The sequence below is a fragment of the Sander vitreus genome, chromosome 19 (genome assembly GCF_031162955.1).
Source record: "Sander vitreus isolate 19-12246 chromosome 19, sanVit1, whole genome shotgun sequence".
Lineage (NCBI taxonomy): Eukaryota > Metazoa > Chordata > Actinopteri > Perciformes > Percidae > Sander > Sander vitreus.
This window is the reverse complement of record NC_135873.1, coordinates 5,714,975-5,741,005: the sequence shown is the minus strand read 5'-3', so window position 1 is coordinate 5,741,005 and position 26,031 is coordinate 5,714,975. Positions and strand designations below refer to the sequence as shown.

The window sequence follows — 26,031 nt, the reverse complement described above, 5'->3', positions numbered from 1 at the left end:
GCATGCTCCCCTTGTCTTCTGCCAAACACTTCTCTACGCTTGCATGGCTGTTGGCTTCAATCTGCCCGTTACCTGAAGTACCATTTCTCTCCGCTGTTGTCTGTCTCTCAATGAGCTTTTATCAAAACAAACAGGGCTGCATCAAACACTGTGTTGGTGTCCTGTATGCTGGACTAATTATGGGCACCTCTGCCGCTTCTATGGCAACCTTTGTCAGATAATCCTGTGATCTTTCTTGCGTGCAGTTTTCTTGAATATGCAAAACAATGGTGCTTAGGTTGCTATGGCTCGTTGTTTTGTATTTGCATGGTATTTATTCCCCTATATGCCTGTTCACTGTAATCCTTTCAGTCCTCTTTTGGCCATAGGGAGGTAGTCCACCGATTGTCGAGCCACACAACTGAAGTATTTGACACATTTGGATATTTTGCATGAAATTCACATGAAATTCACAGGAACTTCACAGCTTGATTTCATACAATGGACACCGATTTCTTACTCTGCAGTGCACAATTTTATATTCAATATTTTTTTATCAATATGCAAAGGGTAGACAAAATAACATTAACACCTTACATATACATTAGAAGCCCCAACAAACGTTTCTTGAAGCTCATATTGCTCAGTTATTGTTGACACCAACAGACAACAGTTTAAGTCATTTTTACGGTTTTTGTATATATCGTTGCAAAGCAACTCTTCTGTTAAGTGTTGTCCAAGAAGTCACTTCTTGAATTGCTGGTACATGAGTGTCAAACACCGGCCTACCGAAACAGGAAGATAATCAATGGATGGCTTCAGTTTTTATGAACACCTCTGACAGTCTCAAGAAAAGATTAACATAGTAAGCTGCAATTGTACTACTGTAAGGTGTTTTTTTCATTTTGTCCACTACCCATAGATTGCAACTTTCCTCTTTGCTCAAACAGAAGATTGATATGCTCATCAACATTTTAGGCCCTTCAGTAAAGGCAAAGTAGCAGCATGTTAAGGCAGACAATAATTTAGACAGAGGAGACAGAAAACGTGTAGTGAGTAACTCGTAGGTCGTTCCATCTGGGCTGTTGTACAGGGGTGTCCTGTGGCCCCCCCCTCCATGTGGCCAATGGGGTGGTGCGGGGGGCGGTGTTCCAGTTCGGGGACGTGGCGGTGTACTCGTGTTTTGGCGGCTACGCCATGGAGGGCGTTGGAAGGAGCAGGTGTCTGGAGAACGGCACCTGGACGCCACCTCCCACATGCAGAGGTAGAGAAAACACCTCTGTGCTCAACAGAAGGGACTCTCCCATTTTCCCTGGACACTTCCTGCTTCCTCTGACTGTCACTTTTGCAACATGACGCCGTGCTGCTTCTCTGCTTTTTAATTCTTCTCTGGACTGCCACTGCTCATCCCCAACAGATACAATTTTCTCTGGAGGTTATTAACGCCCCAGTGCCTGCTCTCTCTGTCTTCTAATGCCTCCTTACCAAATAAGGTTGGGAAAGGATACGGTTCAGCTTCACCACAGAACCTCTTCCCTCTCGCTGTACCATGATACCTCTTCCTGTGCACTCGAATATAAGTACTTTGTAAATCCTGTATCCAGCCCCATTAAAGGAAGAAACCCCTGGCAAGTTGTTATGGGCTTGGCGTTTCAGGGGCCGTTGTATCGCCTATTGGTGTTTTTTTCTTATTCCTGTGGATATAAATATACAATGTGACATGACCATATATTTATAGTGCATCAACAGTTGGTCATTGTTCTAAGCTATGCAAAAAAAACATAGTTTTGGTTTTGGTGGATGGCCTTCAGGCTCAAAGTGGAAGAGCTGTGTTTGAGACTTGTTTGGTCTTACAGTAGGCTCTGTTGACCAGAATCCAGTGCAGGTTTAAGATATGTTGTGTAGAAGATTAGACAGTCCTCATAGTTGGAATTCTGTTCCATTATCAGCACGAGCCAGACCACATACAGAACTATAAACTGAACACTGTATAATGACCAAAATGTAAAAAAAGAGCTGACATGAACATGAGCTGACACTGACCTGTCTGCGGTTAAAACATTAAGTTGACTCTCCTGACAAATGTGGGGCAGTCAGAGGGGAATTGGGTTCAAAATAGAAAAACTATAAAAGCAGTGAACATCACAGACTAATTACACAATTTACAAACACAGGTACAGATAAGAAATATGACCCATATATTCATGAGCTTCTTCCCTTGTTGCAAATTTCAAGAGAAACCACAGCTGATCCCAAGCGACATGAAATACAAATGACCACTTACATGTTTTACATATGAAAAGAAGGGCTGGGTTCAGGCTATCCTTTCCCTAACAGCTGCTGGGTTTGTGCATGTTCCTGTCTACATGTACACACAGAAACACGCACACACTCGGGGGTAATTTAATCTGCTTGTTTGTGAATGCTGCTTTTGTTCTAGTGCACGAGGTTGTTGTTGAAACTTGGTTTTCCTCTTATTTCACTGGAAGGGGATTGAATACCTCTCCTCTGTACTGAAAGAAGATTGTCTTCTGTATGTGAAGTATACAAATCTGTCATTCTACATGCAGAATATAATTTGTGTGTGTGTTTGATATTTATTAATAATACGCAACATTTATAAATATGTGAATTACAATTGTTAGTAAATGATAATGTAGTAACGTAATGTATGACTTTTAAATCTCTCATTTTGAAACTTTGCTATTACTACCTGATGATATTATTATTTCCTATTTTATTTGATTAATTTAGCTTTTCTTGTGTTTTACTCTTTTGTACCTTTTCAAATATTTAACTAATTGGCTGTTTTTTTTATATATCAACGACCGTGTTAATGAGGGTTTATGATAATGGATGGCAGCAAGGAGAAAGAATGAGTGAGCTCTTAACCATCTGTCTGTCATGACGGTAGAGTGCAAACACACTGTGCAGTAGATGAATCAGCCCTCCTTTAAAGGGTAGTTCCACCAGAATACTGCAGCTGCATTTTTCTCTGGCATCGACATTGTCTCGTTGCTCTCATTGCCGAGAGAATGCAGTAATAGAACAGGACTCGGCTACCTTATCATAAAAACAGACAGGCAGCATATTTCCTTCTTTCTAGAACTCATCATTTTTGTGACTTACTCATGAGCAAAAACCTGTGGTTACAGGGATGAGGATTGTGTTGTGTTTTAATGAATGTGTGTGTGTGTTTGTTTTTTGGGCAGCATTTCTCTTATCTGAATTTGACATGACTTAGTGTGTGTCCTCTCCCTCAGCGGTGTGTTGGTTGCATTGCCAGAACGGAGGTGTGTGTCAGCGGCCCAACACTTGCTCCTGCCCCGAGGGCTGGATGGGACGACTTTGTGAGGAGCGTAAGTATTTAATCAACAAAGATTATTCAGTGAACGCTGTTGACACAATCAGACATGATCCTTAGTGCATGACAAGTCAAACTCAAACAAACAAACACTAACACGCAAACCTGCTTGCTAAGCAGGTTTCAGCGGACAAAGGTGCACAAAGAGAGGCAGGGATAAAGGATGAAAGGTTGTTTTCAGCTGAGACATTGACAGAGTTATTGTCATTGATTCTTTGTACCTCAACAAAACACACTAAGATAGTTAGACATTGTGTCTCTTGCTTACTCAACACACAAGTATATCAAGAACAACAATCACCAAAAATCTAAACACAAGATTGGAAACTGCTCTCACATTGATTGAAAAGCCTTTAAATACAACGATTAAAACAGTTAAGCAACTGAGGAAGAATCCTGCTGACTTTTCGTCAAGGGCCTTCAGCAGATCAGAGTTTGCAGATATCCTGCGAAATATCTCAGCATCTACTTGATAGATTAGCACAGAATTTGCTTTAGACATTCATGGTTCCTGAAAAGGATGAAGTCTACTGACTTTGGTGATCTTCTGACTTTTCATCTAAAGTCATCATCAAGTCAATTTAATGTGCTGTTTATGACCAACACCTGCAAAACTAATGACATTCCATCCTCAGCTGTACTTTGTGTTTAGTGCTAATTAGCTCATGTTAGCATGCTAACACGCTAAACTAGACAGTGAACATGGTAAACATTAAACCTGCTTAACAAAGGAATGTTAGCATTTTCATCGGGAGCATGTCAGAATGCTAATGTTAGCATTTAGCTCAAAGCACCGCTGTGCATATAAGTTAATAAAATGAGCCAATAGTCAACACAGTGTTAAATGTCTTTTTTAAAAATACACTTTAAGTAACACTTGAGCTAAATTCCAGCATGGCCTAAAATTTATGCAGATTATTATACTGCTTAAAACAATTAAGTCAGTGAACTAATTAACAGATAATACATAAACATTTTATTTCTTTCAATTTCAAAATTCATTGATTCCAGCTTTTTAAATATAAGGCTTTTCTGGTTTTCTTTGTTTTATATTATGAAAGTAAATTGAATACCTGAGTTTTTTACTAAAGCAATTTGAAGACGTCCCTAATCAATATCTTAAAAAGAATAAAGTTATTTCTTTTGAACTTTGCTGTACATTTGCTAAACACTAAAATATGCTTCTTTCAAGCCTGGGGTCACAAAGATCTTGAATTTCAAAACAGAATCAAATGTTTGGGATTTCAACAAAGCGATAGCGGACGGATGGTCTTAAATGATTTCCTGTTCACACTCCTCTCTCGTCTTTAATCGCAGCTATCTGCATCCTGCCGTGCCTGAATGGAGGCCGTTGTGTGGCACCCTACCAGTGCGAGTGTCCCACCGGGTGGACCGGCACACGCTGTCACAGTGGTGAGTTCATGTGTGAGTCAGTGGTGGGTTTTTTTCATGTTTAGGCTGGTACATATGTGGGTAAACCTGATCACCCACTGCCCCCTTTAATAGGAATGGAGTGCATGCAGAGAGTAACAGATTTGCCTTTGTGTCCCTGTCATTATCACTCTGACACCACTGACTCAGGGGGGTTGTGTGACGCCAGTTTTTTTTCCTGTTTATGTATTTGATATTTATTAATAATACGTAATTTAATAAATATCTGAATTACAATTGTTAGTAAATAATAATGTAGTAACGTAATGTATGACTTTTAAATCTCTCATTTTGAAACTTTGCTATTACTACCTGATGATATTATTATTTCCTATTTTATTTGATTAATTTAGCTTTTCTTGTGTTTTACTCTTTTGTACCTTTTCAAATATTTAACTAATTGGCTGTTTTTTTTTATATATCAACGACCGTGTTAATGAGGGTTTATGATAATGGATGGCAGCAAGGAGAAAGAATGAGTGAGCTCTTAACCATCTGTCTGTCATGACGGTAGAGTGCAAACACACTGTGCAGTAGATGAATCAGCCCTCCTTTAAAGGGTAGTTCCACCAGAATACTGCAGCTGCATTTTTCTCTGGCTTCGACATTGTCTCGTTGCTCTCATTGCCGAGAGAATGCAGTAATAGAACAGGACTCGGCTACCTTATCATAAAAACAGACAGGCAGCATATTTCCTTCTTTCTAGAACTCATCATTTTTGTGACTTACTCATGAGCAAAAACCTGTGGTTACAGGATTGTGTTGTGTTTTTGTGTGTGTGTGTGTGTGTGTGTGTGTGTGTGTGTGTGTGTGTGTGTGTGTGTGCGCGCCATGTCCACAGCTGTGTGTTCATCACCTTGTCTGAATGGAGGCAGATGCATCAGGCCGAACAGATGTCACTGCAGTTCAGGCTGGAGCGGACACGACTGCTCCAGGTGATACGAGACAGACAAACAAAAACAAAAAATGTCTTTTGTTTTTCAAATATTGAAATAAATAGATGGTATTCTAAAACCCAAACATAATTGTTATAATGAATGATAAATACTTTAATAACTTGACTAAATTATTTCACATCAGTGTATATAAAAGAAATTTCATTTCATTTATCAATGTGTATGTATAATATGTATTGTGTAAAAATCTGACTTATTTTGCGTTACTGTGACGTTGTGACTGTATATCATACAAACTATGTCTTTGCTGAAAGTAAAGTAAGTAACTTACTCAGTAAGAGTCATTTAGTTCATGTGCAAATGAAATGGCCAGTTGAAGGATAGTTGCTGAGACTTGATGATAAGGCTAACTTGAAAACACATATTTGGAACACACATTTATTGGAAAATCTAAATCCTACTGGCTCCATTTAAATATTTATGGTACATTTAACATTTTTTGTTGTAGGTTCACCCTGCTCTTCTCTTTTGTACACTGTTCAAACTGTGGGTTGAATGGAAACTAAACAAATAAGCTTTACGAGAAGTCCATAGTTTGATATGAGTCATCCACTAGGAGCATCTTTGTCAGCGGTTTTATTACAAAGGATGAATCTATGAGCTGGAAAAGCTTTCTCAGAAATATTCCAGTTATTAGGTCAGCCTTGCGTGTTTGATAAAGGATCAGCCCAAAGTATTTTCTATTGGTCTTCACTGGTTTCCGCCTACACGTTTTATCTGATAAGTACCACTGTACCATAGCAGCTGCTGTTTTTTTTGTAGACAGAGGAGTAAGCTGGCACCTGTTTCAGTAGGCATATTTAACTTAATTACTTACAATATGTGGAAAGTTTTGCTGTGTAAAACACTGTTACAGTTTGTACCCTTTATGAAATTAGGTTTACCTGGAATAAGCTCTTATCCTGGTTTTGAGAAACTTGAATACTGCCCCATCTTGAGTACTCCTAAAGAAGCCAAGATACTGCAGTTTGTACAATACAAACTTGACCTGTCATGTGCAGGTGTGTCCTCAACTCAAGTTCCATAAAGTTCACTTAGTAAATACAAGATATGATGATAATGTGTAATGAAGCTATACATTACATGCTAAAATGGAAGTGAAACTTTGACCCCTAAATGCAAAGGATAAGCATTACTGTCAATCTTGTCTTCTGTTACAATCAGAAACCTGGATAATGGCTGAATCATGTGTATGAAATGATATACCAGGTTTCTCTATGTTCCATGTGAACTTCCTATCACGAACATGACCAAATCTAGGGCAAGACAAACTTGGATACTGAAGAGCGATGTGGCAGTTATCGAGGCTTCGTATCACTTTGTATTTTAAAAGCAAACTCCTTTTATGACTTCCTCTCGATAACCCTTGCGTCTACTATGCTCTCTTCTGTCGTACAGTTAACACCAGTTACTGTCAGCGGAGCGGATGTTTTGGCCTATGTTAAAAGGAGTTATTTCAGATACTGCCCTGTCTTTTTATTTTTTAGAGAGACACACACGCCCGTATTAAAGGGCCCTCGCCCGGGTCAGGGAACCCGGAGACGAGGCAAGAGGCTATGATTAACACCCTAGATGTCCCCTATCCACGAGCGTTTTAACCTCCTATACAGAAAAAGTACTGCCCGAGGGGAGCTTTTACAACCAAATGATTTTCAGTAATACTCACAGTTTAAAGCTGCTTTTCGCGGAATCACCAAAAGCTCAAATCCGCTGAAAAAAGTAGTCTCCGATGAGTTGAGAGGAGGCTTGCTGTCAAAATCGGTCCCCGAGGAGTCTTAACTGCCCCCCGTAGGGGTGTTCCCCTACCGCTTGGCAGAGTTGAAGAAAAAGAGGAAAAAATAAGTCTTCCAAAAAGGCACAAAATGAATACGCGGGTTTTGTTCCCTAGTCCAAACTTGAACTCAGGTATTTTTATTTTACTTAAAGCAGAAAGTTAAGAAAGGCAAAAAGCTGAACAGAAAGAAAATGAACAAAAATGTCCCTAACAGAGTGAAATGAATGCTAAGATACGGAGGTCCTTTTGGTAAAAAATGCCCCAAAAATGATCAACCAACTCGTGCCTGTCGGCGAGTTACCTCTATTTACACATACATTGACCAGTTTCCTAGCCCAACACGAGCTCAGGTATTTTTATTTATTTTATAAAGAAAAGTAAAGCTAACACAGCAGTGTAAAAATAAAATGCACTACACTCAAAACCAATCTGATTCTATGAGTTTCCCTCCGAGTGCTGAGAGGTTTAATAAATCTTCTAAGTCCCACTGCCTGAAGGCACGAGGTACCCTATTCTGTCCCTAAGTGCCATACTCCATACCGGATAGGCTGGACGAGTGTTCCCTCCCGATTGGAGGCCCTGACCCTCTGTGCTGTGAGCACGAGGAGTCTGGTCCTGCCCTAAAAAAAGAGCTCCTTTGACTTGCAAAGCTTCTCTTTTATACACAGTTCATCTCCCTCCCCTTATAGACGCAGCAAACTGTCAGTTCTCTTCACTTTAGCAGCATTGGAAAGAAATACTTTCCACTCAACCAACTGCATTTCTCTAAAGCACACTATCTGTCCTGTTATAAATGCAATACAGTTTAATATGTTTTCAAGCACTCACATAGATTAGTACATTTTGAGCAATAATATAGTTTTAGCTGTTTGTTTTTTTTGGGGGTGGGACCTCCGTTCAAAGATACTACTGTGCATGTAACATGGTCTCTGTAGGTTGTCAAAAGGTGTTCTGGGAAATCATAACTTGAATCAACACTGACAGTGCCATCAGTTATGAGCAGAGCCACAAGGAATCTGCGGATGCAGAATTCTGCAGATTTAAAAAATAAAACTAGAATGTTAACACATCTCCAGCCCAAGCAGATAAACAGTCCGCTGAATCTGGAAACTGTAATAAAACAAATCCACAGATTCCATTTGGTTCTGGTTATACAGTATGTCATCTTAACTTGCAAAACAAGCATAATTCTGAGAATGGAAGGGTGATATAGAGGTGATGGGTAGCAACATTTACTTTTAAGAGTAAAAAAAGAGGAAAAGAGACTTATGAATCTGTAGCACAAATATGACCCTTCAGTAATAGTCCAATTTATTTTTTCATGGGTTCTTACACTCAGCCTCAATGTACAGTAAACATTTTCTTTTAGTGTATTTAGTCAACTTTTTTTCACAGACTAAGCCTGAATTTTATACATGTCGACTGACTTTCTCCTTCTTCCTTCTCTTTGCAGGAAAAGGAAATCGGGATACTATCACTTCTAAAAAGCTTCCACTCTGCTCCATGTGAATTGTCTTATGAAGGGAATTCATGTTTATTTAACTGTTACACTTGTAAACCATTCATTCTCATCTCTCTGCAAAAGCAAAGCAAGAACCATTTTGTAAAATAAAGCTGTATTTTTTCATATAGAGACTCAACAGTATTAAACATATGCTGCTATACACTTGTATGATGTGTAAAAACTATTGATGTGATTGTCCAATGTATATGTGTAAACTATTCTCACATTTTTATTAAAGCATAAATACCATTAAATGCCATTTTAAATCAGATTTGCTCTCACAGCAAGGGGTTGTGTATCAAAGTTCAATTTTTTCGAATGGGAAATTAGACACGTACAAAGTTCCTGTAATTCACCTTTTATTAAATCTACCTTGAACACGACAAAGAGTCAAGTCAGGAGCAAAGCCAATCTCATATAAAAACAGAATTAAGTGTTCCTCCAGGTTTTAATCAAATTTCAGTTAAGACAGTAAATACATACACCAAATTGACAGGACTAGAGTGTGTCACCAATTAGTGTTGTCTGTGTGGAATAGAAGACATAATGGGTATTGTACATGACATGAAACTGGAATCTCAGGCATGTACAAAGGACAACAGTGACTACTGTGGTTTATACAATGAGGGTGTGTGGATTGGTCGGTGGGACTTTATGTTCTCAAAGCTTCCAGTTTCTGAACCAGTGTAGCTTTATTAGCACCAGAGAACTCGTCCACCTGAAAGACAGTACAGACAGGAGGGTTAAAGACAGCTTCAGGTTTATTAGAAATACCACAAGGATGCCGTATTCAAATAAAATAGGATTCATTTAAATTGAAAACTTAAAATTCATTCAGATTAAGGAATTATAATTCTTATGTCAATGTTTGTACACCAGCTCTGTACCATTCGTGAATTACGTTTGTACGCAAAGACTTTTTTTTGGGAGAAAATAAATCAATGCAACAAATTCTCTTAAGAGTCTCGTACGACAAGCCATTTAACAATCTGTCCGTCTGACTGGTTCTTGCATGAGGCTCATTTTCAGCCTCAGCAGGTTTCAGCAGAAAAGCATCGATGACCTGACTAACAGACAAAGTTAGTGACTAGCTTTTGAAGAAAGTTGAGCATGTAGTAGCTAAAGAGACATTTCTTTAAAAGGAGCTGATCGAGACCAATTCTGAGCTAAAAGAGTCAATATTTCACTGCAATTCACCAGGTGGCCAGAAACATGACTGAGTGAATGAATATGTTGCTCGGTATCTGCTGGATGTGTAAATGGGCAACTGTTTGCGAACACATTACAACTTTTATTAAAAAAAAAGAAGAAAAAAGTGTATATTTTCCTTTTTACCTTTTCTCCATTCTTGAAAAACATGAATGTAGGCATGCAGCTAATCTTGCAGTGTGCACTCACGTCCTAAAAAGAACAAAAGGAACAACGGTTAGATAGATAGACGGAGCTGCACCCTGATGGAGGACAGTTTGAGCTAACATGCGAGGATATAGATGATGTGAATGGGCCAAACCAACCAGGAGCTGTAAGATCAAGACGTATTGTCTTCTTTAAGGAGAGAATAAACATATTGCGAATACAGGGATTTAAGATATTAAAAATTAAGAATATTGAACACACTCAAGCCAGAAATAGTTTACTCTCAACTTGTGAAATGCTGCTAGACTGGACTTGTTTAGATAGTAGACTGCGAACAGGAAACTACTGTGAGTCATTAGATGAAAAGAGCACCTGAGCCTCTTCCGCCATCTTCACTGCCTGCCTTGTGTGTTTCAAGTATCAGCCTCTAGTATTGCTCTTCTGTTTTCTGTACCAACCTACAGCACAAGTTGAATTTGTCTAACCATATGCAAGTACCACAGCAGCTGTTGTTTCTTTGTAGAGGTTACAGGAGTAAGCTGGCACCTGTTCCAATAGGTGAAACATTTGCTGTGTAAAACTGGAAATAACATTAATTTGACTTAAGGTCTGTAACACAATACAACTTTCAACAGTCCAAAGTATCTAACTGAACTCAACAACTTCGGAATATTTATAAAAAATAAAAAGATTATGAGCAATTTGGTTAAAGTGTTTTGCTCACTTATATAATACGCCCCGCCCCCCCATTATGTCAACCCTTCTCTAACAACACCAGACCTTGTGCTGGGATCTCTGTACTAGCAGCAGTTGTAGTAAAACTATTGGTGCTTCAGGTTTACAACTAAATAGAAATAAAAACACTTACTTCAGCCTCATCCACGTCCACCTTCAAGAAAATCACATTCTTGTTCTCAGGTTTTACCGACTCTTTCTGTAAGAGAAGAAGAAGAAACTTTAGGAGAGTCGATCAGTGAGCATATGATCGTGAGAAAAGGATATATTAAATGTATTTCTGTTCAAAGTCTAGGAGGAGCATTGTCTACAAATCTGAAATCTTGGTTCTATTGTTTGTTTTTAAGTTAAAGTTATGCACAGCCATCACATTTTCCAGTTAAGCAGCATTTCCTACTTAAAGCACCCATATTATGCTCATTTTCAGGTTTATAATTATATTTTAAGGTTGTACCAGAATAGGTTTACATGGTTTAATTTTCAAAAAACACCATATTGTTGTACTGCACAGCTCTCTCTCACTGCTGCAGATCCTCTTTTCACCTGGTCTCTGTTTTAGCTACAGAGTGAGACCTCTTTTCTTCTTCTGTACTCTTTGATTGCACTCGCACATGCGCAGTAGCTCAGATGTAGATCATGTCAGCTAGCTAGCTCCATAGACCGTAAAAGAAAGTTATGAAGCAGGATTAGCTGGGAGACTTCTAAATGAGGGCGCACATGTAAGTAGTTCTTTTGTAGATTATGGTGAACTTGTGCGTGTTGTAGCAGTGCTTTGCTATTGAGAACGAGGTAGCATGCTAGCGTTAGCATTAGCATGCTAACGCTACGAGCTAACTGTTGCGGTTAGCCAGCTCGTTTCAAACACTTGATTCACAAAGGCTGCAGCTACTGTGTGTCTAAATATCTTAGTGCCCATATTATGAAAAAAAATAACTTTCTGGGTTTTGGGGTGTTCTTTTGTGTCTCTGGTGCTTCCACCATCCATCCATGCCGTTTTGAGTGAGATACGGTTTCTGAATGTGTCCTGCCTTCAGCTTCCGGGTGAGCTGTTCGGCACGGCTTGTGACGTCACAAGCCGAAACGAGCTGGCTAACCGTTAGCTCGTAGCATGCTACCTCGTTCTCAATAGCAAAGCACTGCTACAACACACACACAAGTTCACCATAATCTACAGAAGAACTACTTACATGTGCGCCCTCATTTAGAAGTCTCCCAGCTAATCCTGCCTTGTAACTGACCGAAGTTGGAAAAACAGCCTTTTTACTGTCTATGGAGCTAGCTAGCTGACATGATCTACATCTGAGCTACTGAGCATGTGCAATCAAAGATAGTACAGAAGAAGAAAAGAGGTCTCACTCTGTAGCTAAAACAGAGACCAGGTGAAAAGAGGATCTGCAGCAGTGAGAGAGCGGTGCAGTACAACAAAAATATGGTGTTTTTTGAAAATTAAACCATGTAAACCTATTCTGGTACAACCTTAAAATACAATTATGAACCTGAAAATGAGCATAATATGGGCGCTTTAAGTCATTGCCACAGATTTATGAAAGTGACCAACACCGTCTCAAAAACATTTTGTTGGTTAAAAATGATTTGAGTATAAGTGAAATCAACAGTTTTCTCTCCCTTAACAGAAATTTGAGTATGGGAAGAAAGGAAAAAAAACAAAAACTACTCAATAATATGATCTTACTTTGGTTTTCCTTTTTCTAACCATTAAAAAAAAAAAATTCAACTATAGTTAATCATTCACTTACTTCAAATTCTGGGCCAATCTGTTTACAAGGACCACACCAGGTGGCTGTGAAGTCCACCACTACCAGCTTGTCTCCAGCTTCCGCCAGGATGGCTTTAAACTCGGCCTACAGAAAATGAAAACGGTTAATAACGTTTGTAACTTGTTTTGATCAAGCAGTGATGGATTAACTCACCTGGACTCAGTTATTCACTCTTTATAGCTAGCAGTCAGCTACATGTAAAGGCAGTGCAGGACCGGAGAGTGACCAGGACAGGTGCCAATTGATATAAGACAAGATGACTATTTCCCTTATAAAACCACAATATCAGATCATGTAACGACCATGCTTAGAGATTATTATACTTATGCGTTTACCCAGTTACCTTAAACCAAACCTTATCCCCAACCTTACCCACAGATACCACACTACACCTCTGGCTCTACATGCCACTGTTACTCTGCTGTAGCGTTCCTTTTTACTACTGTTTAACTTATTTTATTATGTATTTTTATCTTTATTAATACATACTGTGTGTATATGTTTATACTTATATTGTTTATATTCTTTTTATCCTTATATTTAGAGAATGTGTGACATGCACCAACTATACCATGACAAATTCCTTGTATGTGTAAAAAAACGTACTTGGCAATAAAGCCCTTTCTGATTTCAGATGGGGGCGCTACGCAACACCTGCAATAACGTGTGGGTATTATAAGCTTTGTAATAATAAAAGTAACCTAACGTTACATTACAGTCCCCACCCGAGCATCCAGAACACACCCAACTACAAGTTGCTAACGTACAGCTCTACCCGCTACTATTGGCCAACATTACAGCCTCATTCATAACGTCACGTTGAGATTACGCAGCATAGTTCCCGTAAGTAAGCGTCCAAAGCAGGAAATTTTGAGCGTCAAACACTTCATCACCAAGTGTGCCCACAGCCGCTTTTCTGCAACCTATCTAGCTAACGTTACGTGGAGATGCCGGAGGAGGCGGCTAACGCAGTTTAACAGCCCAGAGAGCTGAGAGCTTGCTTGACTCTGGACGGTAAAACGGATATATTAGCGGCTGTTGATGTGAGAGGGGGGGGTGTAACTGCTGGACGTCAAAGACGTGTTGGCGCTGTTAAGTTTTCCTTTGGCGCTGACTAAAACCTCTTTGGGGCGCCAAAAATTCCTCTATGCAGGAAAAACCCTACAAGATGGCAAAGTCCACATGGTGGCGGCGGCACGTTATCAACCCAACGTAATTCACGCCGAATCACCCAGTCAACGAAATCGGTGCCTATAGCTTTACTCTGAATATTAGCTAAGTCATCAGAGGGGTTTATTTAACCAGCTCTCCGTCAACTAACAAAATCCTGGATAATAAAACTAGAGAATGGGTGAAGGGAGGGGGTCTGGTCGGTGGAAGCTAAATCCATCTACTAACGTGTTACAATGGCGACTTCCAACAAAGGTAAACGAACAAAGCTGGAAAAAACAACACACAACTTACCAAGTTTTCCACTTCGCGAACCATGGTAGCTGTTGAGTGAACGTCCCCCGAGGTGAACAACGAGTAGCTAAGTTTATGAATCCTTTTTTTCAGAAGCACTCCGCGTTTTTATCGCAGCTGCGTCAAATTACTCAACCGCAGTCCACACCTCAGCGGAAGTCAATGTGCTTTAAAAATAAAAGTTGTCGTCATTGTTACACAGCGTTGAAGCGATGGGTTTGTGCTGTGGCAGTGAATTGTGCTTTAACTGCATATTTATGTCGTACACATTTGACAATTAATATATTTGTTTTGATTCTATATTATGCATTGCAACGTTTTCTCTAATAACGATGTTTATTTTGAAGGTTGTCAGCGACGTAATACTTTCATGGTTTTTGTTGCTTTACGCCCCCAAATGATTTGACGGTGTTGGGTGTTGCCATTTTTTTTTATTATCCATCAGCCCAACTATGGCGCTTGAATATAATACTGTCCCATTTTGTCTCCCTTTCCATTAGTGCTTCTGCATGTTTTGTAATCGCTTTGATGAACAGTCAATATAGCGACAAAGCTGACTTAATCTGTTAACATCTGTACTGTAGTCTATTTGTGTACTAGTATTTTAATTACCTTAATTGATTATATTATTTTGTATGCTATTAGTTCTTGTATATTTTATCTAAGTAAAATTATTTCAATAATTGCAGGGAAAGAGGTTAATAGTAATTCAAGTCACAATGACTTGACAAATTCTTGTTTTACCGTAAACGACTGAGTCAGCGCAGCTCAATTCCAGTGTAGAAATCCCGTACGTGAGTTACCGGTCTGACGTCACCCCCCCTTACGTCACCTCCCCCCCCTCCATTCTTTTAACCTTCACGTTTACTTTGCGTAACTATTTCCAAATGTGGTCTAAGCTAGTATTAACCAATTCGATTATTTCCAACAAGCTGGGATTTGCATTTGATGTTGCCTTTACACCAACTAAATTTATAAAACTGAACCTAATATTTTGATACTTTGAGTTCTAGACACTAGATTTTAAAGATTTCTTAAAACCACTGACCAGTAATATTTTATCCCTATGTGATTTTTTTTAACTCCATGTATTTTTTGGTGGACATCAAACAATTTTCCAGCATCACAATAACATTATTTTGATAATTTGAGCATTAAGCTCTGTCCCAGAGCGTCGTTACTGGTAAGTGTAATTTTGGGATTGGGCTATAGGGGCCTGGGTCAGTATAAGGCATAAAAAGGTCATACTCCTGGAGGTATGTCAACTCCACATTTCTAGACAAAGTGGGTAAACCTTGTGCTATTCTACTGGACTAACAGCATCCTATGTAACCATGGAGCTTGGGCTCTCATCCCCACCACAACCTTATGAAATTCAAATTGTCTAAAAATACATTTAATGATCGTTCCTGATCAAACAAAAAGCTGCATTTGCAGTAGAAGGCTAACAGTGTCTGCTCTATCATCTATATTTCACTAATTTTTAGGATTGAAAAGAGAACTCATCTTAGGCCATGTTCTCAGGCTATGCATACATTAATACTATATAGATACCCACAGTCTGCCATATAAAGCCCAACATAAGTGAAATATGTTAACAGAAAATTAGAAGAAAAAAAAACGCTGAATTTGATTACTTATACAAAAGCTCTCGCTAAATACAAAGCACATGGTTAATTATGTTACAGTGAGTAACGTATGAATGCATCAGCAGCAGATCTACATATCTCATTCAGGTACTTGCTGGCATAGAAAACCGACAATCTTGTGTCGACCTCAGAGTAAAACGCTCTTCTCGTGCCTTGCCCATTTCCCACAGTAGTCTGATGTCTTCCAAATGATGTTCTGTATACTCAATTATCTGGATGGTGGTTAAAAACTAATTCACTAAACTAAAAATTCAGTAAGTGCAACTAGTGACATGACAACATGAGGAATAAATGCTAAGATTTGTGCTTCCAAACCGGATTCTTTAAAGTAACTTGTCCATCCATCTTTATTCTTTAAATGCATTACCAAAAAATGTGCCTTACCATGAATGAAAATCCAAACCTAGCAGATGGTGCAGTTCAATAAAACCATCTAAAAACGTAACTAACAATGAATTCTGAACTAATGCTTCCTTCATGTATGAATTCTGTAATAATGTGTCAGGTATTAATAATACTGATTCTTCTCCATTGAACTCGCTTTCCACATCAGACTGCGACAATAGCCTTGCCGACGTTTTCTCCCTGCAGTATCCCCATAAAAGCAGCTGGCATCTTTTCAAAGCCTTTTGTGATGTGCTCCCGACACTGCAGTTTGCCCTGCAGATGCAGAATAAACAAATAAATAAATCCCAAAATGACACAGAAGCAGACACATGGGCATTTTTACTAAAGACACACACACACAAAAATCTGATTTGGATCCAGCATCATGATAAATTGGTTCCAGTCACTAACCTCTTTCAACCATCCTATCAGCCTCTTAAGGGACTCGGGGTGCTTGTGCTCCCACCTGCTCTGCATGAAGCCCTCCATCTTAAGCTGCTTGAAGATCATGGTCAGGTGGGGGTATGGGCCTAAGAGAGATGGTTGAAGAAAACAAAACTTTCAATGGTAGCACAAGGAAACAAAGTCTGTACATCTACAGTTTGTACATTTCATCCAACATTTCAGTAGCACAATGTCACCCTCTAGTGAAAAAGATGCAAAATCACCTGAACATGTGACGTTGTTAGGGGTGAATAACTATTTTTTCTTAAAGCAGGTTTCAAGTTAAAGCAGAGACATTAGCAGGAATATTGATATAGAAAATGAAAGGAGGGAAGTACACACCTGTTTGGGGTGTGGTGTCATTATATGTGGAAATAGCTCCACACACAGCTATTCTTCCAAAGTTCTTCATTTGCTGTATCGCAATGCTTGAAAAAGGGCCTCCCACCTCGAATGAAAAAGTGTCAGTTAAACCAGTAAAAATAATAGCAATAATTAAGTTTTAAACATTTAGCGGACAGTGTTAAAGTAAGCTGGAAAACTTGATCATCCACATTAGCCAAACAGAGAAAGGAGAGCATAAATAAGAATTGCGCAAGGACACTTTACGGGCTTGGAGCTACACCACCATTGCTTACATTTTCAAAGAAACAGTCATATCCTTCTGGAGAAGCCTTCTTCAGTGCCTCCTCCAGGGAACCAACAGTCTTGTAGTTGAAGGCCTCATCGAAGCCCAGTTCTTTGAGGAAAGCCACCTTGGCATCAGACCCTGCTGAACCCACCACTTTACAGCCCTTGATCTTTGCAATCTGGCCCACCACAGATCCCACTGCCCCAGCTGCAGCATTCACCAGCAGGGTCTCACCCTTCTGGAGTCCCAAGACTTCTTCTATCCCGTACAGAGCTGTCAGTCTGGAGAGAACAAGAAAGAGTATATTCCACTAATTACAAAAACCTGAAACTGTGAGGGTCTGTTTTTCCTTTAGTTCCACAGAACAGCCTCTTTGACCTTCATTATGTAAACTCTTTATAAATGCTTCCATACCAAGGTAATCAGAAGATGACTTCAACTCCCCAGCAGGACAAAACATCTGGAGCCTTAACAGTTTATTTTCTCAAAAAAAGACAAAACTCAGATGTTCTGCTGAGGGTCTTTAAAATAGCTAAGAAACAACTCCCTCCCTTTTACTGGCCTCAAACATAAGTAGGGAAATGGCAATACCTTTTCCAGATAAACAGTCTTATCTATTACTTACTCAGGGAGGATAAGGTATTCTTTTTCTGCATAGTAGTTCACAGATGGGAGTAGCCCAAGCCTACCTATAAAGCTGACTTCTTTTATCTTTCCTGTAAGATTTTGTCTTGCATCTTTTAACTTATATTTGAATATGTAAATCAAAATTAATTTGTACTGATGATTCAGCTCAGGCAGCTTCATGTCCATGTTGTAAAAGTTGGAAAAACAAGTCACAGTAAATTGTGTTAGAGGAAAAGTATTGGATTTTTACTTTTGAAAGCCTGGGTTGCCACATATAACTCCTCTGCATTCTATTTCTACCTATAAAAGGCAACCTCTGCCTTACCCTGGCATGCCGATGCCACCCAGAGCCAGGGACAACGAGACGTCTTGCGGCCAGTCAGGCATGACTGGAATTAGGTCCGTCCCATCACAGACTGTGTGGGTTCTCCAGCCACAACGACCAACAACATGGCTTCCCACAGGAAATGCTGGGTTATTACTTTGAATCACTCTACAGAAAAAACACAAAAGCAGAAGAAAGAAGTCCTCTTTCAATGAATATGTCTCACTTGTTCCAACTTCAGTCCATGGCATCACTGAGCCCATTTAAAGTTGCTAACTAAACACCAGATTAAATTGAAAAAGAAAAAGTACCTTAAAAATTACAACTCTTTAGTTTTTTGATATTTAAGTTCTTTGTGGTATCCTAGATGACTGTATGATGTCAAACCATGTGGCAGATGAGTTTTATGCACTTTGCTTCACAACAGTGTAAAGATAATACATAACATGTGTTTAAAAGATTATTTTGAGGTTGTTTGGAAAGTTTGGTCACTGAGTAATTTGTTATGCATGTTTATCATAAAAGACATTTCCAATGAAACTGATTGAGCGTCTGAACACTTAGCCAAGAACATTTCAATTGTGCGCTTTTGCTTTTCAGTCACTGTGAATCAAAGGGTTCAGTAATTAATAGCAGGTGCAGTACGGGTTCTGTTTCAGTAAACATTGGGGCATGCACGGTACATACACAGATTAAAGACATTCCTGTGTGTGTGTGTTTGTGTTCTTTACTTGGCCACTTGAGTTCCAATCATCACATCGCCTTCATTCATGCGAACCCTACTGAATGGCCTGGAGAGACAAATAGTGCATTGTATTACATTGTATATGCATTTTTGGATTAATGAATGATTTGTTAAAACGGAGTGTTAGCAACAATTATTTAGAATGTTTTTTCAGATGCCGGACCTGCTCTCCCCTCACCTCATGTATGGGTCGACACTGAGAAACACTGCTTCCAAAAGCACCTCTGAAACAAAAAGAGACATCAGTGCAAAACAAGTGTACACTTGATCAGATTGTTTTCCTCTTCTGTATGTGACTCAATCAAGTAAATACTGACTCATTTAAAGTGCTTGGGGATTATTGTTTGAAAAAAGAAGACCGAGTGTGCACTACTCTTCAAGCTTAAGTAGAGAGAATAAAGAGAGAAAAATCATCTTACCCCCATCTTTGGGTGCAGAAAGCTCCTCCACCTTAAGCTCAAAGTCGCTGTCCTTCGGGAAGCCGTCAAAGTGCTTGGTAAGGATCCACGTCTTGGCTTGGACCATGATTATTTGTTTGGGGCAGCTGTGAGAGATAAAGCAGTTGTTTGAAATGAAACTGACAGTAACATTTGGTGCAGTGATCTCATTACCGGCGCTGTGCAAAACACGACATGTTAGATGTACTACTCAGTTACTAATAAGTGAATTCAAGTAAAAGCTATAATAATTTTTTAAAAGCCTACTTGAATCATGATGCCAAAAACCGAAACTTCATAAAAGACAATTAAACTCATTAGGTATGTGAAACTAACTTGTGGATATACTGTGGCTCAAACTTAATCACATTTTTTTCTGCTTATTTAAGGAGCACAAAGTGAAGTAACAACATTATATTGGTAAGTCTTACATTGATGGCTAACGTTACACCTTAGATTGCAGTATCCTGGTATCTGTACACAGAAGTTGTAATGGTTGCACGTGCATTGTTAATTGGTACGTCCCAAATCGGCTATGCAAAACAGCAATTAAAGAGGAGTTTATTCACCTTCACCAAATATTCTTTAATAATAACGTTAACTTACAACTCAAGCACATCGATGAGTTGACATTAGCTTGGAATGATTACTTTCCGGGAAAGATTTAGCTCTTAATACGGTTGAAAGAAGACGGCAGTGATCGTACACGTGTAACGTTAACGTTAGTATGCGATAGTATAACGTTAACGTTACATATAACAACCAGTAAGATAACATTAGTTATTAACCTTAGATCGAAAAAGCAAACAGCATAAACTTACAAGCTCATAAGAGAGAAGTGAACTCCCAATCTGCTTAATGTTTACTAATGCCCCCTCTCCTATATAAGCAGGTAATCTAGCTCGTTTGAGTATGTTACATTACATACATCTTTATCAACGTTGTCCATATCACCTACCAATTGTCGTTAGCCACAAAGAAATAGCAAAAGTCGTGAACTCACTGAGGACAGGACCAGGCAGCAGCGGCAGGTTGTTGAACAGTTGGGAGGAGAAAAGGCAGGAGCCAGGCTTCAATCCTTAAATTTATTGGGTGGAATGGAAGGTAAACGCTGCCTCCAACGTATGACGTAGACGTCACGTCGTTCCTGCGTGTCGACGTGCCGTCAGTTTGGATGTTTGGCGCGCGGGCTAATTAGCTAGGACGGTATGCTAATCAAACGGAGTTCCTGACTTGTAAGTAAGTTAATGGAGTGATAATTGTTTTATACATTTTACTTTTGTCTGTCAGATAATATACGAAATACATTGCTTTCGACATAACTGCTTGTTGAAGTGGCATGGTAGTTAGCAGGCTAGCTATAACGTTAATTACTTTCAAGCTATTTTGCTGGCTAGTGAGTGTAACGTTACCGCAAGCCAAAATTAAGCTAGCTAACCTTTGTGACGGATCTGCGTGCTAACGTTAATCATACGAGAGGGGCAGCTTACCTCTACCAGATGACAGAAGCGAATATTTGCCTCGTTTCTGCCTAAGCACATCTCAGTTATAATTAATATATCAGCATTCAAGGTATTTGCTAAAACACCGACAAATAATTAACGTTAGTGTTAGAAATGTAACGTTAAGTTATAGCTAGAGAAGTTTTTCTTAGCAAGCGACTGCAGTAACTTGTATAGCTATATCTATGCAGTAACTTAACGTTAGCTTGTGAGAAAGATTCAGAGGCGTTTGAAAATAGCTATAGTACGTTGTTACTGTAACGTTGTTTGTGATAAAGAAGAGCTTAGCTAACGTTAGTGATGTTAAGTTGGAGTTGAAACTTGAAAGATAATATAATGTTAGAAGCTATACGGTATATGAATTATACGGCTATTAACTTATACAATATAACGTTACTTAGCTTAACGTTAACTGATTATTATCCATGCTGATTAAAATTTAAAAGTTATCAATACACAGTAAAATGTGCCAAAAGCTGGGTGAGCCTCGCCCTGTTTATCCAGCATAACCGTTAACTTCAAAGCTCACATTCACATCATGTTTGATAGCTCGCATTAAGAAAGTACTACCTACATCACAGCTTTTCTTTAATGGTTTCCTGTAATGGTTTGTATACTACTTCCTGTAGTGTTTTGTGGCATTATCCATGGAGAAAGGAGTCACTGTTGAGCTGTCCTGACAAGAATTTTTGGACTACATCAGTGAAATTCAACAGCCCTGCAATAAATCTTACCTTGTTGAAGGTTATAATGTTCATATTTTGTTGAAGCTGTTTTGGAGAGGTGTTGATTCAACTCCGGTCAATTTGTGGTGATGTTGAATTGCATGTGTTGTATTGCATATACTGACTGAGTGGTGTTTTCTAATATTTAGTCTACCCTCACTGATATAAATGGGGTGGACAATACATTAGAAACACAAGGCAATTTAGCAGCACCACAAACTACTACTTCCAAAATTACCAGAAAACAGTCTCTTTTTTTGGGTGCCTGAATTATCCCTGATCCTGATACAAATCAGGACATCTTTTATCTTAAGAGATCATGATGTATATGCTTTGCATTATATACTCTCACTCTCTTTGTATTGGTCTTCACTTAATTCTCCACAATCCACATTGTGCTGACTGACTACCACAATAACAAGGGGGCACAGAGTGCTGAACCACCATGTTAGACGGTAGCCAGTTTGTGGATGCTGTGGGCCGTCTAGGTTATCCTGGTGCATCATCATTGAAGGCCTCCGACTTCGACTGGCTGTTTGACTGTGCCCCGGAGAACCTTCACTTCTTGCGCTTTGTCTGTCGGACCCTTAACCAGAGCAATGTTCTCACTAAGGAGGAGGCACATGCTTTTCAGGAGCTGCGTAAGTCCGGCAAGCCATTTCTGGATGAAGCAGCCTTGGGCGAGCTCCTTAAAACCATTGGACCTACAGATGGGAGCAGTGCAAACATCTTAGGGTCCTCTTCTTCATCCGCTGCGTTTGCAGCTGAGGGGAATGTGGCCATAGAGGACTTGGAGGCAGAGCTCCAGGCACTGCGTAAAGAGAAAGCGCTGAAGCAACATCGGTTTAACAGGTTGCAGGTTGTGGCCACCTCTCGTGCAGATGTTGATCTACGACTTAGTGAAGAGCGGGAGAGCGCTGCATGTAAGCTAAAGGAGGCCAGTGCTTTCATTAGAGCTGAGAATGCTGACACCAACGCTCTATTACAAAACCTAACGGATGAAGTGAGAAAGCTTGCTTTGTACCTCCCAGTTCAGCCAGAGGCCAAGCAAAAAGGAAAAGGAGAACCTGTGGCCCCATCGAATCCTTCTATCTCCAAAAGCCCCACTGTCCTCCTTTCTCAGCTGGCCTTGGATCCCTACCTGCACCAGGAGGAGCTCAACACTAAAACACTAACTGCCTTTACTCAGAAGCATTTCTTCCAGGGCATCTCTGACATTGTTGAGACTTCTTGCTCTGAGCGCTTCCAGGTCCTTGACCTCAGTTCTTGTGAAGATGGAGAGGATGAAGAGAACAAGCACCAGGGGAGAGGGAGGGAGGCGCGAATGGTGGACCACAGGAGGACAGAGATGGCCAGACTTCAGTGGTCTAATATTGTGGCCCAGCACCAACTGATGCAGGCCATGGCAGAGGAGAAGAGTGTCAAGGCTGGACTGGACTGGCTCTCTGAGAAGTCCTCTCATACCAAGGTTAATCAGACATATTGCACGTTTTATTATTTCATGCAAACTGTATCACAGTTCTCATAGTGTTTTCAGTTATTACTATTTGTGCTTCCTTTCTTAAGCTCTCCTTCATATCTGTATCTTCACTCTACCAGAGCATATCCATGTCCTCCTCACTGCATGTCCGTGAGGTTGTCTCCAGGAAGGAGTTGCAGGCGGTGGAGGCTGAGCTGGAGGCTCTGCTCCATGGACCAGTACCTGCTGCCCTCAGAGAGTCAGCCAGGTTGCTTAATGTGCCGGTAGTGAGGGGAGACCTGGCTTTGCAAGTAGCCAGACAGGACTACTACACATCCAGACAGAATCAGGTTAGTTGGTGATATCACCCATTTCACCCTCAGTTTTTCAGCAGGGATCATGTTTAGCCATCAATCAGCTTTGCTTAAGCTACTTAGACAAGGTGCTTCGAAACATAATACTGTTGTACCTTTTGTCATCTTGTTTTAAAAGTGACCTTTTTACTAATTAGATCTAGCAAACTAAGAATTAATGACTAATAAAAGTCATAGTTGGATCCCTGTGTCAAACATTGGCCTTATGCATTGTAGAATGAAATAAAACCAACAGCCATAGTAAAAACAAATGTAAATTTCCCCTCCAAGGTACGAGACTACCTACTCCGCCAGAAGGCTTCCTTTGAGCTGGTGCTCCTGGGTCAGGAGATGGAGTTGAGGAGGTGGAGGACTTGTCTTAAGCAGCTGGAAGAAGTAAATAGCAGACTGGTAAAAGAAGGTGAAACGGCAACCCTTAGAATTGAGTCCCTAGCACACCCTGACCTGGCCATCAACCCCAGGCCCAACCCTATCATCAGCTGCAAAGATGCAGCCTTCAGCAGGTAAGAAGACTCAAGCTGTATGTGTTGTAGACCTGTTTTCAGAGCTAAAACCGTTAAGAGCATTTAAAAAAAAAAAGTGTTTATTGTCAATGTCAACTTTTTTATCTATACTAGTATACCTTATTGAATTCTAATAATTTATTAAACGGATATTATACGGGAAACGCATGAACTGGTTCATTTATTCATTCACTGCACCCTAGTGGCTGTTAGTTGGCATGAGAATATGTGCAGACCTAAATCAGGATTATTCACTTACTTCCTCTTTCCTCAGGCTGCTCCAGATCCTTGACCATGATTCAGACCATGGTCGATCAGAGCCTTTCCGGACATATGAAGCATTGAACCACGCTGCTCGTGACCTTGCAGGCAACCTTCAGGTGACCCGAGATGCTCTAGCTGGTGCTGGCCGTGAGCAGTACTACACAGCTGCTCGTCTTTATGGCGACTGTGAGGCGCTCCACAGGGCAATGTACACAGAGCTCCAACAGCTGGTCTTGGGGCCACAGGTACGTCCAACGGCCATCACTGACCAGGAGCTGCTCTGCCCTAATGCACAGGTGGGTTTGTTTCCTTTTCTTTTCTGCACAGTCATCTTGGTCAACTATGCAGGGTGCATTTCAGAAGCAATCCTTAATGTGAGTCAGTTGAGTTTTAAATTACTAGTCGTCACTATTGGTGAGGGAAACTTGGTAGCACAATATGTTTTTTTCTTTTGCACAGTTTTCTCATATATCACAATGTCAAGTACTTTAATAAGAAGACACGGGTACAAAAGCACTGCATGACGGCTTGGCTCTCAGGAGGAACTGCTTTGCTGCATGACACAAGCTTTACAGTGTTGTATTGTACTTTTATATTGGCACATTATGTCTGTTATTTGAGATGTTAACGAAATATTTGCAAGTAAGTTAATTACCTTATTTGCATAACTAGTTATGTTTTATTGATATGTGTGTTCACTTAGCCTGTTGCTTTTTTTTCTTAGTTCATTTCTCATTGCTCTTCCTTTCTCTGTACAGGAGCTGACGGTGAAGCTTGTGGGAGCAGAGTCTCAGCTGCAGAGTTTGCAGCATGTAATGCAAGAAATCATGGGGGAAGTTAAAGCCAAGCGTTCTCAGCTGGAGCGCAATGCCCTCCTCAGGCGAGAGAGGGAGTTGTACATCTACTTCCACTTGGATACCCGGCTGCTGCAGAAAGTAGTGGAAGATCTGGAGGGCAAAATGGCTGCGAAGAGAGGGCAGCAGTAAAGCCTGCCACAATGAATAAGGAGTGCCAGCTCAACCTCAATGTCGAGTTTCTGTGCTAAGGGAGTCAACCGGTGTTATAAAGCTTGAAGATATCTTAGAAGTACACTGCTTTCTGTGGACGAAGTTTACTAAGAAAGCCCTGCTCTGGTACAATGTGTACTAGTTTGAACCTACTCCAAATCTGCACCTTCACTTGGTTTATGCAAGAGATGGGGTTCAATCCTTTTGATTCTTTTATCTTTGGGACAACACTCAACTTGGGAAAAAGTTTGATTACATATGGAGCAGCACTGCCTATATGATGATTGGGATTAATTTGAGTGTTATTTTAAACAATTTTTACATAAACTAATCAAGTTATTTAGTGTCTTGTGATGTTTTAAATGTCCATGTTTTCTTTTTGTCATCAGATAAATAAAGGAAAATGTTCTGTTTTATGGAGGTTTAGTTGTGAATTTTCTTTTTAAATGTAAGATTATTGAATTGTCTATATCTGGAGGGTTAGATGTGTTTTTGAGATGCCGGTTTAAACCAGGTCTGTGTGTAACAGACCTTACTCTCCCCCTTTGTTCTGTTTAGACCATTGGCAGTTGAAGAGTCAGATATCCCCAGGTAGAGCGAAAGAGTAGCAG

At 39.9% G+C, this 26,031-nt stretch overlaps 4 protein-coding genes across 8 annotated transcripts in view; 2 read left to right on the top strand and 2 right to left on the bottom strand.

The window, feature by feature from the left end:
- Window positions 1-9,728, top strand: part of svep1 (sushi, von Willebrand factor type A, EGF and pentraxin domain containing 1) — a 101,139-nt gene extending 91,411 nt beyond the window's left edge. The window contains exons 45-49 of the mRNA XM_078275954.1: window positions 1,073-1,243; window positions 3,243-3,338; window positions 4,661-4,756; window positions 5,616-5,709; window positions 8,958-9,728. Coding sequence (XP_078132080.1) covers window positions 1,073-1,243; window positions 3,243-3,338; window positions 4,661-4,756; window positions 5,616-5,709; window positions 8,958-8,988 — 488 coding nt within the window. The 3' untranslated portion in view covers window positions 8,989-9,728. The remainder of the gene's footprint in view (window positions 1-1,072; window positions 1,244-3,242; window positions 3,339-4,660; window positions 4,757-5,615; window positions 5,710-8,957) is intronic.
- On the bottom strand, window positions 9,355-14,485 carry txnb (thioredoxin b). Its single transcript, XM_078275962.1, has 5 exons — window positions 14,342-14,485; window positions 12,857-12,961; window positions 11,233-11,298; window positions 10,344-10,409; window positions 9,355-9,726 (listed from the first exon to the last, which is right to left on the bottom strand). The coding sequence occupies exons 1-5, from the start codon at window positions 14,363-14,365 to the stop codon at window positions 9,661-9,663; spliced, it is 327 nt and encodes a 108-aa protein (XP_078132088.1). The 5' UTR covers window positions 14,366-14,485; the 3' UTR covers window positions 9,355-9,660.
- Window positions 14,486-16,319: 1,834 nt separating this feature from the next.
- On the bottom strand, window positions 16,320-20,688 carry LOC144534179 (prostaglandin reductase 1-like). Of its 4 annotated transcripts, none has more exons than XM_078275958.1 (9): window positions 20,590-20,688; window positions 19,569-19,693; window positions 19,328-19,373; window positions 19,136-19,195; window positions 18,405-18,572; window positions 17,460-17,733; window positions 17,164-17,269; window positions 16,789-16,907; window positions 16,320-16,650 (listed from the first exon to the last, which is right to left on the bottom strand). In XM_078275958.1, the coding sequence occupies exons 2-9, from the start codon at window positions 19,672-19,674 to the stop codon at window positions 16,540-16,542; spliced, it is 990 nt and encodes a 329-aa protein (XP_078132084.1). In that variant the 5' UTR covers window positions 19,675-19,693; window positions 20,590-20,688; the 3' UTR covers window positions 16,320-16,539. The 4 variants fall into 4 exon arrangements, with proteins under 4 accessions (XP_078132084.1, XP_078132086.1, XP_078132087.1 ...); XM_078275960.1 differs by having other exon boundaries at window positions 20,545-20,632; XM_078275961.1 differs by lacking the exon at window positions 20,590-20,688 and adding an exon at window positions 20,515-20,533.
- A 47-nt stretch (window positions 20,689-20,735) lies between these two features.
- On the top strand, window positions 20,736-25,836 carry haus3 (HAUS augmin-like complex, subunit 3). Of its 2 annotated transcripts, none has more exons than XM_078275955.1 (6): window positions 20,736-20,825; window positions 22,236-23,281; window positions 23,413-23,622; window positions 23,917-24,149; window positions 24,424-24,709; window positions 25,172-25,836. In XM_078275955.1, the coding sequence occupies exons 2-6, from the start codon at window positions 22,259-22,261 to the stop codon at window positions 25,397-25,399; spliced, it is 1,980 nt and encodes a 659-aa protein (XP_078132081.1). In that variant the 5' UTR covers window positions 20,736-20,825; window positions 22,236-22,258; the 3' UTR covers window positions 25,400-25,836. The 2 variants fall into 2 exon arrangements, with proteins under 2 accessions (XP_078132081.1, XP_078132082.1); XM_078275956.1 differs by having other exon boundaries at window positions 20,759-20,821.
- The last annotated feature ends 195 nt before the right edge of the window (window positions 25,837-26,031 follow it).